The sequence below is a fragment of the Rhinolophus hipposideros genome, assembly GCF_964194185.1.
Source record: "Rhinolophus hipposideros genome assembly, chromosome: 10".
NCBI classification, from domain to species: Eukaryota; Metazoa; Chordata; class Mammalia; order Chiroptera; family Rhinolophidae; genus Rhinolophus; species Rhinolophus hipposideros.
Window position 1 is genome coordinate 41,319,442 of NC_138056.1, and position 15,394 is coordinate 41,334,835.

At 44.0% G+C, this 15,394-nt stretch overlaps 1 protein-coding gene across 6 annotated transcripts in view; it reads left to right on the top strand.

The window, feature by feature from the left end:
• The first annotated feature begins 2,051 nt into the window (after positions 1 to 2,051).
• The window catches only part of SBF2 (SET binding factor 2), a 396,450-nt gene continuing 383,107 nt past the window's right edge, over positions 2,052 to 15,394 (top strand). For all 6 annotated transcript variants that reach the window (XM_081063396.1, XM_081063389.1, XM_081063390.1 and 3 more), the window contains exon 1: positions 2,052 to 2,250. In XM_081063396.1, the coding sequence (XP_080919522.1) occupies positions 2,196 to 2,250 (55 nt within the window). In that variant the 5' untranslated portion in view covers positions 2,052 to 2,195. The remainder of the gene's footprint in view (positions 2,251 to 15,394) is intronic.

Here is a 15,394-nt window from a genome sequence, read left to right on the forward strand (position 1 = left end):
ACAACACTGAATGCATTAAATACCACTGAATTGTACACTTTAAAATGGTTAATTTTATATGTGAATCTCACATATTAATTAAAAAAAAAGTAAAATGGGTAAGGAACATGATGGCTGTCTTAAAAAATCTGAAAGGGTATCATACAAAGATAGATTTTTAATTTTTTCTGAGTAGTTCCAGTGAGCAAAATCAGGAAAGCTACAGGACAACTCTGACGTAACAAGGAAGAATTTACCATGGAAGAACTAACAAAGGGGCTGTTAAACTGGAATGGGCTGCCTCCCAAGGAAGTAAGATTACTAGTTACTGAACGTGATAAAGTTGGATGATGCGCTCTCTGGGAAGTCGTAGAGAGGATTCTTACATGAGGCATGATTGAAGCTTTTTTGTTTTAATCATTTTCAAGCTCAATCTGTTATCTTCCCTCCACCCCTGCAGTTAGGCTGATTCAGTTTGACAACAAGCAATTTGCAAATGCACTAGAAAGTATTTCACCCTGGAGTTTCAGTTTTTATTGGGCAGTCACCCTCTCAATCTACAGATGTGGCACAGAAAGAGGAAATGGTCAATTACAGTAAACTGTCAGGAGCTCTCTGGACGCTCAGTTCTGAGTTCCAGCCATTGCACTTCCTGTTGATAGTTGAGGAAAACCACACTCATTAAAATGCCGGGCGTGCGAAAAAAATGTGTACAAGTGGACACTTGGGTCAACGTTGCTCAAATAGTTCGCCCTCATTAAAATGCCGGGGGTGCCAAAAAATGTGTACAAGTGGACACTTAGGTCAACGTTGTTCAAATAGTTTGCTGTAATCAGAAGTGTCTGAATGCTGATGGTAACCACTTTGTGCACCACTTGTAATTGCAGAAGTCAAACGTGACTCGTATTCATCTTTTGTTATTGGTATACATTATTACCATTTTAATAGTTTTTTCGTTTCTTAAAATGTATATACATGTGTTTGGCACCCTCTGTATTTAAGCACTTATCAGACTCTTATGTGTAAATGGTTAAGAGTTAAACCCTCAATTAATAACGAGTAGTGATAAGCAACCACGAAGAGGATCACATTAGCAAAACATGGAGATTCTCAAAACTTCAGTCTACAACTTGTAACATATCCTGCTACCAAAACTTAACGACAAAACTAACAGATAACAAAGAAAGCTCATCTGGGTGACTCACCAGCCAAATTCCAAACGATCAATAAGGGGCGCAGTAAAAGAAAAACCGACATAGATAATTCTTAGGTTAGTTGATGAGACTAATTCATTTTATTGCGTGTTTGAGCAGGGAAGTTGGGAGTCACCACCTGATCCCACTACCACAGCCCTGGGACTGCCTAACCCCTCGCCGCCCCTTCCCTCCAGGGAGAGAAGAGCCTCCTCCTTCGGACTCGGTGGGACCCAGTCAGTTGAGCACGATCCCGGGGATGCCGCATTCTTCGGTGGAACCCAGCCCCGCCCCGGGGCGCTCCGGGGGAAGCCCAGGCCAACCGCCCCACAGCCCACCCAGCACCGAAGCACGAGGCGCCTCTGAAGATTGCGCAAAAGCCTCTCCCTCCCCCGCATGCTGGGTGGTATGTTCCTAAAATTCCCTTTTACAAAACATAAACAGGAAACGTGCAGCAAAAGCCCTGGCGGTGCAAATTCCATGCTTCCAGTCGAGGGCGGGAGAATCTTATCTTTGGGGGGGGGAAGGGAAGCAGCAAACTTTCCAGGGAACCCTTCAACCATCCTAGTCTCCCAGATGCAGAAAGAAAAGAGTCAAGAAGGCGGAAGGAAGGACACCCTGCTTTCAGAAAAATAGGGGAGGGGGAGGTGGAGGTGGAAGTGGGCCACGAAGGGGCAGCCAGATCTCACAGTGAAACCCCTCGAGGGGCTGCCGTGGCGGCCTGTGGCGGTAATACGCCCAGCTGCCCACTCCCCAAACTCAGTGGTGCAAACGGCGGGCAGAGGGTGGGGGTGGGCTCGCCGCCGGAGCTCCGGCCACCGAACCAGTGGGGGGGGGGGGGGGAGGAGCGGGCGCTGGGCGCGGCGCAGGCGCAGAGCGCGCCTCGGTTGTCAAACATGGCTGAACGGCCGCCGCTGCCGCGACTGCTGCTGCAGGGAAAATGCTGAGCCCTCCCGGGCCCGGCGGGCGGCGGCGGCGAGGGCGGCGACGGGCACCCGCTTCCCGGGCGCGGCGGCGGCGGCCATGGCCCGGCTGGCCGACTACTTCATCGTAGTAGGCTACGATCACGAGAAGCCAGGTAAGGGTGTGGGGCGGGCACCGCCCCCGGGCCTCCCCGCCCCCGCCCCCCGGCTGCTGTCCAGTGGGCTCTGTGGGGCTGGGCGTCGCTGCTGGGAGGCGTGGAGGACCGCGCGGGCTGCGGCGGAGATGGTGGGGGGCGTCTGGCCTTCTCCGCCGGGCCGAGCCTGGCGGTGGGCGTGAGGGACCGGCCCGAGGGGCGGGGGAGGGGAGGGAGCCGCGTCCGTCCGGGCCGGGCGGCGCAGCTGAGCCCGCCGGGGGCGAGTAAGGCTGCCGCGACGCTTGCTCCGGAGGGGCCCTGGTGCCGGGGGCCGGGCCCTGGTGCCGGGGGCCGGGCCCTGGTGCGGGCAGGGTTGGACCAGGACTGCAGGGCTGGGAGGGCGGGAGTCAGCTGTGCTAGTTCCTCGGGGATACACTTATGCCCTGCGTCCTGAGTGAGTAACGCGTGACGCGGGGGGCTGTCCTCGCCCAAAGGAAGTCCGGTGCCGAGAGTCCAGTGCTATCTCACCCCTGTGCGGTTGGGGGCAGGTGTAGTCAGTGCCCCAGGGAAGGCGTGGTACCGGGGAAGAGGGAAGGATCCATGCCCCTTTCAGCATTTCTAGGAAATGCGCCCTGGTATTTCAGGACACACGTGGCGATCATTTCAGAATGAGTCTGAACACTTATCTTTGAAGTAAAGATAGCAGGCCGCTGAAGAGGCTCTTGTTGCACTTTAATACGTGGTTTAATCGTCCTTTTCATTTCAAAATTTTCACAAGGAACAATTTGGCAAATGCATTTTAATTTAGTTGATGGACTTCGGCACCTTGAGAGAATTCAGAGTACATGCACGTTTCTTTCATATCTGTCTTCCTTTGTACTACTGTATAACTAAGCATAATGTAATAAGTTGAGCTGGGGAGGCACATCTATTTCTGGGTACTTCTGGTCTCACACTTGGCCAGGAATTTTAGATTTCAGCTAGACAGTTCCTTCATTTTTCAGAGGAAGTGCTGAGATTGTGTTTTGCTGATGGTCACAGCCATTTGTATCCTCAGAATACCATTGTTCTACCCACTCTTGGTTCACTGGTCCTTTCACTGTTCCTCTCGGAATAACTTCCTTTAGTGGGAACTTTTGATGTTTAATTTTTCACCATTAATGACCTAATTGAGATTTAAAGTATCTTCTCGCTCCAAAATTTTATTTATTATTTCCTAGTAATTTTGCATAGCCTGGTGTCTCTTCCTTACAAAGATTAACAATGTGGAGACTCACCGTTTGTTTTTAACATAATTTCATTTTTAGCGACATTACTTTTTCTCACTTTTAAAAAAACTTGAAACAGTCACAGACTTGCAGAAAACTTGCAAGTACAGAACAGAGGATTTTTTTCCCCTGAACCAGTGAGAGGAAGCTGCTGACCTGATGCCCTGTCATCCCAGAATACTTGAGTGTGCATTTTCTACAAATAAGGAATTCTCCTACATAATCAAAATACAATCATCAAAATCAGGAAATTAACACTGATACAGTACTCCATTTAGTTCTCAGACTGGCTTAAGTTTTGTTTGTTGATTGTGCCATTAATCTCTTTATTGGCAAAAGGATCCTGTTCGAATTATGTGTTGTATTTATTTGTTATGTCTCTTTAGTTTTCTCTAATCTGAAACAATTCCTTCCTCTTTTCTTGACTCTCATAACCTTGACACTTACGAAGATTACAGGGCAGTTATTTTATAGACTACCCCTCAATATGGGATAATCTGTTCCGTTATGGTTAGATACATACAGGTTATGTACTTGGGCACGAATATCGTAGAAGGGATGCTCCTTGCATCCAAGTAGGTGGTGCAAAGTTTCAATTTGTTCCATTGATGATTTTCACTTTGATTACTTAATATAAGCAATGTCTGCCAGTCTTCTTCATTATAAAGTTAATATGTATTTGTTAATTAATAAATGGTTTTTGTCAGGAGTACTTTGCAACTATGTAAATAATCGTGTTCCTCATAAAACTTGTAATGTGTTTCTTTATTCCTATCTGTTGGGGTTCATGATTTTCTGTGTTTTTAGTGGATTATATTCTGTTACTATTCATTTTAATGTTCAAATTGTTCTTCATTTGGCTAATGAGAGCTCATTCATACTGGCTGCTGTGTCCCTATTCCCATCATTCTTTGAGTATGTCTTTACTTTTTGTCACAGGAATATGTTCTGGGCTTATATTGTATTGTTCCTGCCTAATCCTGGAATCAGCCATTTCTCTAGGGAACCTTGGATCCTTTTACTGGAGAATGACATTTAGAAGCTAAGATCTCAGTGCCTGTATGTTTATTGGTATTGGGTTGTCACTGCTTCCAGGCCTTCGTAATGGATGGAGCTGACACACACCTATGTTTATTTGTTTGTCTGTATCTATTGAAAATGATGAATTGACACCAGTACCTTCAATTTCAGTCCAACACTCAAGAGTTCATTCTTGTTTTTTTCCTGTTTTATATTTGTAACATTCTTCTGTCAGTGAGAATCTAGCTTCTTTTATTCTTAATGTATATACTTATTTGTTCAGTCTTCTTGTATATTTAACTTGTTTCCTGTTTTGTGCTCTTAAAATACTGTCACGCTGAGGAGACTATAGCTTGAAAATCACTGATTTTTATGACAGTTTGATTTTGATAATTTGGAATGAAGACTTCATTTATCTGACTTTGCATATGTACTGTGGCATAATAATTAGGAAACATCATTTGTTTCTAATAGGTGAAGCTTTTCAGCGAACTATCTTTGTTTTTACTTGTACTTTTACTGAGATTCGTCCAAGAAAACTTGATAATGACTGTGTGGTTTAGTTCCCTTATATGCCTTTATTATTTTCTTTTTGCTTACTTTTGCTGTCCATTTAATACATTTAGAATTTAATCTGTTTATCTAGATGGTATTTAACCTGGAGTCAAGTATCACAATCATTTGAGGTTCTTATATTTTTTCATATCAACTTGCTTAAGTATATTAGAGAAAATGTTTGAAATATTTCCTAGATATTTCATTCATTTTATTTAAGCAGTATAAGTGAGATAAGCTAAAAGGTAAATTTATACGTAATACGTGAAATATAGTTTGAGACATTTTAAAAATTGATAATTGGTGATCATTGAACCACTGCAATTCATAGTCAGCTGGGTGTCTTACCCCTTCAAAATTCTGTATTGAACTAGTTGGGATTTCTTGGTTGCTATTTCTTGCCAACTGCCAAGAACCATTTGGGATTCATTGATTTGTAATTATTTATTGGTTTTCAGGCACAGTGCTAGAACAAAAATAAATGAATAAAGAGTATACCCTATTTCTAAATTAGTCATTAATGGAGACAGTCTTACAATAAGTAATGATAAATGAAAAGGCACCCACTTCACTGAGAGAAAGAGAAGACTTCTTATGAGAGGTGATGTTTATACGAAGTTGTGTAGCATGAATAAGAATTTGCCATGTGGGGGCGGCTGGATGGCTCAGTTGGTTAGAGCGCCAGCTCTTCACAACAAGGTTGCCAGTTCAATTCCCTCATGGGATGGTGGGCTGTGCCCCCTGCAACTAAGATTGAAAACGGCGACTGGACTTGGAGCTGAGCTGCGCCCTCCACAACTAGACTGAAGGACAACGACTTGACTTGGAGCTGATGGTCCTGGAAAAACACACTGTTCCCCAATATTCGAACTAATGTGTGCTAGAAAAACACACTGTTCCCCAATATTCGAGCTGATGGGTCCTGGAAAAATACACTGTTCCCAAGATTCCCCAATTAAAAAAGAAAAAAGCTACATTGTTTAAAAAAAGAATTGCCATGTGGAAAGGAGAGTACAGGCAGAGAGAAAAACATGTAAGTATGTGAACGGTGCTGTTCCAGGAATGGAGAGAAGAGTAGTGTAGATGGGAATGGTGCTGTTCCAGGAATGGAGAGAAGAGTAGTGTAGATGGGAATGGAGGTAAGCATTGATGCTTTAGTGGGTTGGTGGTAGGTTGGGGTAAGATTGTGAGAAGCTCTGTGTATCAGGCTATCAAATTTAGCCTTGACTTGGTAGATAGTATGGTCTGTTGAAACGTGGGGGTTCTTTAAAAACAAGAAATAACATAGAAATGTGACTCGAAATGGCAGTGGACTGGAGGGAGAAAGACCAGTGTGAGAAAACTCAGGAGCTTGTACAGTGGGAATAGAATGGAAGATATGGATCCTAGAGAAATTTGAAAGCTCAAATTATTAAAACTAGTAATGAATAGATGTGAGTGGTAAAGGAGAAAGTAATGGAGGGTAACAGTTTCTAGCCTGGGTAATTGGATGGCTGATGATGCTCTGAATGTAAATAGGGAATTCAAGAAAAGAAATGAGTTCGGATAAGGGAAAGACGCAGAGCTTGCTTTTGGATATGTTGAATTAAACGTGCTTGCCTATAATCAAGGTAGAGATGTCATTTAGGTGTTTAGATATATGGGTCAGGAGGTAAGGAGAGAAGTGAAGATTAGAGATTTAATTTGATGATAACTGATAGTCACCTGATTGTCAGATATAAAGAAAAACATAAGATTGTTTAGGAAAGGTGTATAGAATGGAAAGAAAAGCGGCCTAAGAATTAAACCCAGAGGGGCCGGCCCGGTGGCTCACAGTTAGAGCTCCATGCTCCTAACTCCGAAGTCTGCCGGTTCGATTCTTACATGGGCCAGTGGGCTCTTAACCACAAGGTTGCCAGTTCAACTCCTCCAGTGCCGCAAGGGATGGTGGGCTCTGCCCCCTGCAACTAAGACTGAACACAGCACCTTGAGCTGCCGCCCGGATGGCTCAGTTGGTTGGAACACAGGCTCTCAACCACACAGGGTTGCCTGTTCAATTCCTCGAGTCCCTCAAGGGATGGTGGGCAGGACCCCCTGCAGCTAAGATTGAACATGGCACCTTGAGCTGAGCTGCCGCTGAGCTCCTGGATGGCTCAGTTGGTTGGAGTGCATCTTCTCAACCACAAGGTTGCCGGTTTGACTCCCCCAAGGGATGGTGGGCTGCGCCCCCTGCAGCTAGCAATGGCAACTGGACCTGGAACTGAGCTGCGCCCTCCACAACTAAGACTGAAAGGACAACAACATGAAGCTGAATGGCACCCTCCACAACTAAGATTGAAGGGACAACGACTTGACTTGGAAAAAAGTCCTGGAAGTACACACTGTTCCCCAGTAAAGTCCTGTTTCCCTTCCCCAATAAAATCTTAAAAAAAAACAAAACAGAGAAAATTCAATATTTAAGCGGTATTATAGGTAAATAACAGCTAGGATAATGAATGGGAGTGGTTAGTGCAAGAGAACCAAGATAATGTGGTATTATGGAAACCCTGAGCGTAGAAAATTTTGAAGAGGGGAAAATGATGAATAAATGTGAAAAACTCTGAAGATGTCATGTCCATTTGGACTGCTGTAACCAATTACCATAGAGTGAGTGACTCAAACATTTATTTCTCATAGTTCTGGAGGCTGGGAAGTTTCAGATCAAGACACAGGCAGATTCAGTCTTGTGAGGACTCACTTCCTGACTCAGATGGCTGTGGTGGAAGGGGCAAGGGAGCTCTCTAGGGTCCCTTTTATAAGGGCACTGATCCTATTCATGAGGGCTTTGCCCTCAGGACCTAGTCACTTCCTAATACCATCACTTTGGCCCCACCTCTGGATGCCATCACGTTGGGGGTTAGGTTCCAACATGAATTTTGGGAGGACACAAACATTTAGTCTGTAACAAATAGGCTCATGGATTTGATAATTTTAGGATAGTGAGTTTAGAACATTACAGTGGTGTTGGGGGGGTGCAAAACCAGTTTGATAAATGCACATCCCAAGTCACGCTGTATAAACCTCATGTAGTCCAATTTATTTCATTTCTTTTTAGAAGCTCACTATGACCTGCAACTCATGGCTTGTGAAAAATAGAAAGGGGAGTCAGAGGTGACTTCAAAATTTCAAACCTGAAGGTCTGGGGTATTTGTGATACCATGACTTAAATAAGAAGATTAAATATGTTTTTCTTTTAAAATTGCTGTTTATCTTTGTTGGTTTGGGAGATAATGGGTTTTATTTTATAGCCATCCCAGTGGAGACTTCAAAAGATAGGACAGAAAGCCTTGAGAGTCGTCAGAGTAGATAGAGCTTTTACACTGTGAGTAACCTCAGAAAGTAGGTGTAGAGACAGAGGAATAGAGGACCAAGGACTGCGCTTTGGGGAACACTATTGGTAAGAGGATGGAAGATAAAAGAACCATGGAAGAAAGGCTTGGAGAGTTTGGGAGAGACATTTAGCTTCCCCAATGGCCATTCTTTTTCTCAGTGGTGATAGAACCCCTGATTTTTGGCTACCGATGCCACCTTTGCAGAAGAGAGACTGTTTTCAAGTTTCTAACAGATACTAAACGTGAATAAGTTCTGGCCAGTTGGATGAAAGTGGAAATGATCAGGACAGTATCCCAAAAGTATTCTTAAAGGATGGAGGTACTCCTTCCTAGCTGTTCTCTGTCCTGAGACTGGCGTGCTGATACAAAGACTAGAGCTCCAGCGCTAGCTGTTTTGGACCATGTAGATAAGGGACCACACCCTTGACTTACAGTGGCATTTTCATAGCTGCCTTGTTTTTAATACGTGAAACACTAACCTTGCATGATTACATGAAAGACATAACCTTACATGTTTAAACCACCATAAATTAGAGTTTTCTGTTTCAGAAATCCAGAGTCATAAAAAGTGAGGGAATATTTCTCAGTGTCAGATGTGGCAGATAGAGATCAGTGAGATGTGGAGTTAATAAAGATCTTTGTGTTCCATTAAATTTTAGAGTTGAAAGTTAACTATAGATCATTTAATTCAGTCCAATTTATGGGTAAGGAACCAAGGCACCTCTCCACTACCCCATATCCCATTGTTACTTGTGAATGGTTACACAGCTGTTGAGGGACAAATCCTGGATTTGAAGTTTCCTGATGTCTGTACTCCAGTACAGCATGCTGTCTTTAGAGAATTTATATTGAGGATAGTCTTACCCCAGAAGTCTTACAGCTGGAGTGTTGTGTTGTAAACCAAGTTGCAAAATTTTAAGCAGGAGAAAGGATAGGAGGTGGAGGCAGCAGATTAGATTAAGACCAGTTGATTGAGTCATCTGGTTTTGAGAAGCAGGAATATCTAGTTGGAAAACTTTGAATGCTTTCTCTTCAGGACAAAAAGACTTTTTTTAAATAGATATATTCCAGAGTTATCTGGTTAATTAATTAGTGCTCAATAAGACATGTTTGAATGGAATTATAGAAATAGTGAGGTCCAGTGAGAGTTTTAAAAAATGTGTAGGGCAGGATTTGAGCATGCATCAAAGCAGAAAGAAGAGTGGAAATCCATGGAAGGAAAGCAGTTGATGCTGGAGAGGGTGGGGATAGGTATGGGAGGAAAGTTCCTTAGGACTTGGGGTCTCAAGCATATGTATACAGGATACAAATACATCAGTGAGCTCTGACTCCTTCCTTCTAGAGTATGTACTTTGGAAAATAAAATTGCCATTTCATTAGTCTGGAGATATTCTGTAATGGGGTATGTCAAAACATGTGGGGACTTTGTGGGAGGTGATAAGTCACTTAGACATATTACAGAACCAGAAATCTACAAATAAACTTAACATTAATGGGCAGGGAAGTACTGCAGAAAGATAGTGGTCAAGTGTGCTAACAGAGATAATTTTATCTAAATAATGAATTAATTCCTAAGAAACCTACTAAAATAACTTTTTGAGCAGCAATTTTATTTCCCAGTTGTAGGTTCATTTACATATTATATAGATTGTTATGTCCAACATGATGATCATCTTCATTAAAAATTGTTATAGCGACATCAGAGGGGTAGTGGATGGGGGGTGGGGGGTTATCACTGTGTGAGGGATATAAGTGATAAATGTCTAACACATTGTTTTGTACACCTGAAACTAATGAAAAAAAATGTTAAAAAAGTTATTATATAAATGAAGCCACTGACTAAATCATTGTGTTGGTGGACTAGTATTTCTTAATTCTAAAACATTACTGTTGTGAAAACTGAGATCATTAAATATCACAAGATTTAATTCTTGTTATTTAATTATTGCTGAATTTGAGTCATTATTTGGGTTATGAAATTATTTATAAAGGCTATTCGTTTAAAATTATTTCTATAATTACACTGTGAAGGAAAAGATAAGTTTTATAATTTCTTAATTATTTTACTTTTTCTTACACTTATCAATGCCTTCATTGCAGAATTTTTCAGAAAGTGTTTTATTTTTCCCATTCTAGCTCTGAGTTTTCCATTGTTTGCTGAAAAAATGAATGAAAAAGTAATTTCGCCTATGGAAATATTTCATACAACTGCTGCTTAAGTTTAAATGAATTTCAACTACATTAGATTTAGGCTAGATTTTTAAAAATTGTATGTACAGTTCTATAGATGCTTATTATTTTGGAGTATAGGAACAAAAAGATTAAGAATATAAAAGAAAAAAGCTTGAGTTTTAAGGGAGCATTAACACTATTATAGCTAAGTACTAGAGAAATAACCCTCACTTTTTAAAATGTCTTAACAACAGTACAGTGTATTGTGTAATAGCTACAGTTTGGCTCTCCAACACTGTATTAGTTTCTTATGGCTGGTATAACAGATTATCACAAACGTGGTTGCTTTAAACAACAGACGTTTAATGTAATAGTTAGGTATTTACACCCCTCACAAAGTGATAATTACCCCCAATCTACTACCCCTCTGACATCATATATATGGTAGCTATTACAAATACCATTGACTATATTCCCTATGCTATACTCCACATCCTGTGAGCATATTAATATATATTTAATTATAGTTGACATTCAGTATTATTCAGCTTCAGCTTCAGTTATATAGTGCACTGGTCAGGCATCTACACAGTATGTGAGGTGGTCTCCTTCATAAGTCCAGTACCCATCTGACACCCTATGTAATCTTTACAACATTATTGATTATATTTCCCATACTGTATTTCATATCCCCATGACTGTATTATGACTACTAATTTGTACCTTCTAATCCCTGTACCTTCTCCCTCATTCCTACCCCCTCCCATCTAGCAACCGTCACTTTTTTCTTCCTATATCTCTGAGTCTTTTTGTTTTGTTTGCTCATTTATTCTGTTCTTTAGATTCCACATATAGGTGACATCATATGGTATATGTCTTTCTCAGACTGACTTATTTCACTTAGCATAATATTCTCTAGGTCCACCCATATTGTTGCAAATGGTAAAGATTTCATTCTGTTTTTATGGCCAAGTAATACTCCATTGTCTAATGTACCAGTTTCTTTATCCAGTCGTGTTATCAACGGGCATTTCGTTTGTTTCCATATCTTAGCTGTTGTGAACAGCGCTGCATTAAACATGGGGTGCATATATTGTTTTCAAATTAGTGTTTTGGATTTCTTTGGCTAGATACCTAGGAGTGGAACTGTTGGGTCATAAGGTAATTCCATTTTCAATTTTTTTGAGGAAACTCCATACTGTTTTCCATAGTGGTGTACCAGTCTGCAATCCCAACAGTGTACAAGCATTCCCTTTTCTCTATATTCTCGCTAACACTTTTTGTTTGTTATGATTTCCTAACTTTAAATCAAAACTTTTCTTTAAATACATTATAGGAACTGGGGGGTGAAGAAAAGGAGAGGAATAGGGAAGAGATTTCTAGGTGAGAGGACAGTAGTAGTGGCAAAAATCACTGAAGTGGTAAACAATGAGTAGATCCTCAATTTGGCTGAAATACTGGGACCAGAAGAGAACTGATAAGTAATAAATTAATATTATATTAGAGCAGTGTCATGCGGGGTGTCATGTGGGGTCTCTGGTCCTGCTCCCCACATGAGAATTCAGGATATGGTGAGGCCAAAAAGGAACACCCACAGAGCTATAGATAGGGGAGTCATATCACTATATTCTTGCTGGTGGCTGGGCGAGACACATGAAGTAGGATCCACACGATCCGCAATCCGCCGTCCACTTCTCTGCCTGCCAACCAACCAAGCAACCAATCAACCAACCATCCAACGCAGTCACGGCAGTTACATCAGTAGCCAATTGGCCAACCGGCTACAGCCAACAGCCAACCACCACCCGAGCCAGCACCCCCTCCCTTCCCCACGTGAGGCCGAGAGCCTGGAAACTGCTCTCTGGGACTCTGTCCCCACACTTCACGCCTACAGGGTCTCATTTCACAATCTATGCGACAAGCGTCTTCCATGAGGGGCCCTGTGTCAGGAACCCAGTTCACGAAAAAACAAAGGTCCCAGTGTAGTTCAAGTAATGTCCCAGCGGGTGTCCCTCGATGTCCACCTACTTTCTGGGCACAGCCAGAGCTCCCAGGGCACCGCCAGTCCTTCTGGGCACAGCCAGACTTCCTAGGCACGGCCAGGGTTTCTCATCAACAAGACTGCAGTCTGCGCCAGTGTCAACTAGGGCTAAACCCTCTGCATGTTAGAAGGTGACCAATGTATGGACAGTTCCCACTTGTCCACTCTGACCTGGTACCTTGGCCCACCCCTAATCAAGCTAAAAGGAGTCGGCCTCAAGTAGCCACATGAAAGTCTTGGAGGGACACGGGTCGCGCTTTCCCAAACTTCTAGTTTGGGATTTGCCAGAATTGCTGTTCCGGATGCAGCTGTTTCCAAAGTTCCAATAAGAGTGTATTGGGTCGTCAGTCTATTTTTTCCTGATCAACCTCTGCTGCCACGAGATCATGCCACATCTGCGTGCGTGCGTGTTACTTTCTGAGGCCCCTGACCTCACCCCGTACTTTTGGCTTGGGCTTCCAGGTCTTAACTTCTCAGACCTTCTGTCTTAACTTCCTTTGCTGCCGGCGACCACCTAGGGTGGCCATGGCGGTGGTAACTTCATGGATCCGCCCACCGACATAGGGCGTAAAAATAGCAACCAAGGATCCCAAAACACTCACAGGTGCAGTATCCAAAACCAGATCTCTCATGCTGGTTGTAAAACGCCCGTCATCCAGCCCCAGCGTGTTAGGCCATAACATTGCATGTCTCATACCCATTTCACAGATAATTTGCATGAGTTCTGTATATGAATGCCATTGACTCACAGTGTCTGGCAGCTCACCAGCCTGTCCCCATACTGTGCGTACAGCAGTGAGCCACTCCTTTAGAGTATGGTTGCCCTGGTCTTGGGCCAACCTATGGCAATTCTGTAAACTTTGTCGCAGGGACGGATGCCCCGTCACAGAGGCAAGCTTTTCCATTTTGCCTGGGGAGCAGAGAATGCTGTCTGCCCCCTCATCCCATAAATGTAGTAGCCAAGCCAAGATTGGCTCTCCAGGGTGCTGTCTGTACCGCCTCCCCAGCTCCTGCGACTCAGTGGGAGTGTAAGGGGTGAAGGTTGTGAACTCAGTCACAGCTGGGTTGCCTGCAGCAATGCCCCCAGGGCCCAAAGGTTGCTCACGATTTACCCTTTGCTTCAAGGTTGGCCAGGCTTGGGGGTTGGGAGCTACATTGTCTCCACTGGCATTGTCCACCTCTGCCTCCGAGTCTCCACTGTGGGGCCTCTCTTCAAACAGGCAGACTCGAGCTTCCAACGCCTCCCACAGGGATACCTGGTCCCGTACCTGGGCTATTCCAGCAAGCGTTTCCTCCGAGTTATGATGCACCACGGTGAGAACCTCCTCCAACCGTCGGTCCCGAGTTTCCAGTGCCTTCCCCCGGGGTTGCTGATCCGGCACCTGAGCTATTTCATTAAGCGCGTCTTCTGTGTTACAGTGCAATGCAGTGAGGAACATCCAGCCCACGCTACTGGCTGTCCCCTTCACCTTCCCCGGCAACTGCTCAGCTAGAACCTACAGGGCCCTCTCCACGCTGGCCGGAGAGCCATCCATGTCCTCCCACCCCTCCTCGGGGGTCCAACTCCCGAGAACAGTGGCTACCGGGTACCACATACTGTGTGGGGGCCACACGTCCTCCAGAGTCTGACGTCATTCCTACCTAGCCGGAATCCTGCTCGCCGCGCCAGGCATCCGATTGGGTGGAGGCCTCGGTGTAAGATGTCCGCAACCCTCGGCGCCTACGGCAGCAGCAGATTACCAAAAGGAAGGCAACGCCTTCTATGGCCAAGAGCGTGGTGTGCCATCTGAGGCTTGAGTCTCCTAGGCAGTAGGAGACTCCCATTCCTGGAGCAGCTCCTCACGGGCCTTCTGAAACTGAGCTTTCATTCGTATAAACTACCCCATTACCTTACGGAGAGTTTTGGCCGACACCATACTCTGCTCGCTGCGCCATTTGTCATGCAGGTTGTTATGCGGGGTCTCTGGTCCCGCTTCCCACATAAGAACACAGGATATGGTGAGGCCAAAAAGTAACACCCACGGAGCCATAGGTAGGGGAGTCATACCACTATATTCTCGCTGGTGGCTGGGCGAGACACACGAAGTAGGATCCACACGATCCGCAATCCGCCATCCACTTCTCTGCCTGCCAACCAACCAACCAACCCACCCACCCACCCACCCAATCACGGCAGTAACATCAGCTGCCAATTGGCCAACCGGCTACAGCCAGTGGCCAACCACCACCTGAGCTAGCACCCCCCGACTTGAGGCTGAGAGCCAGGAAACTGCTCTCTGGTACTCTGTCCCCACAAACAGCTTAGACAGTCTCTCCTGTCCCCGCAACTATTTCTATAGGCCAGTTTCCATTTCATTTTTTTCTTGTCTTTCTGCACTTCAACTTTGGAGTTGAAATTCTTTTTTTTCTTTTTTTAAATTAGTTTCAGGTGTACAAAGCAACGTAATAGTTAGACATTTGCACTCCACACAAAGTGATAACCCAGCCCCCCCAAGCTACTATCCCTTTGATATCTAACACAGCTGTTATAATACCATTGACTATCTTCCTTATGCTATATTTCCCATCCTGTGACCATATATATATATTTATATTTGACATTCAATATTATTCTACTTCAGCTTTAGGTGTACAATGCATTGGTCCTGCATCTACACAATCTATGAAGCGATCCCCCTGATAAGTTCAGTGCCCATCGGGCACCCTACATAATTTTTACAACATTGTTGACTATATTCCCTATACTGTATTTCATATCC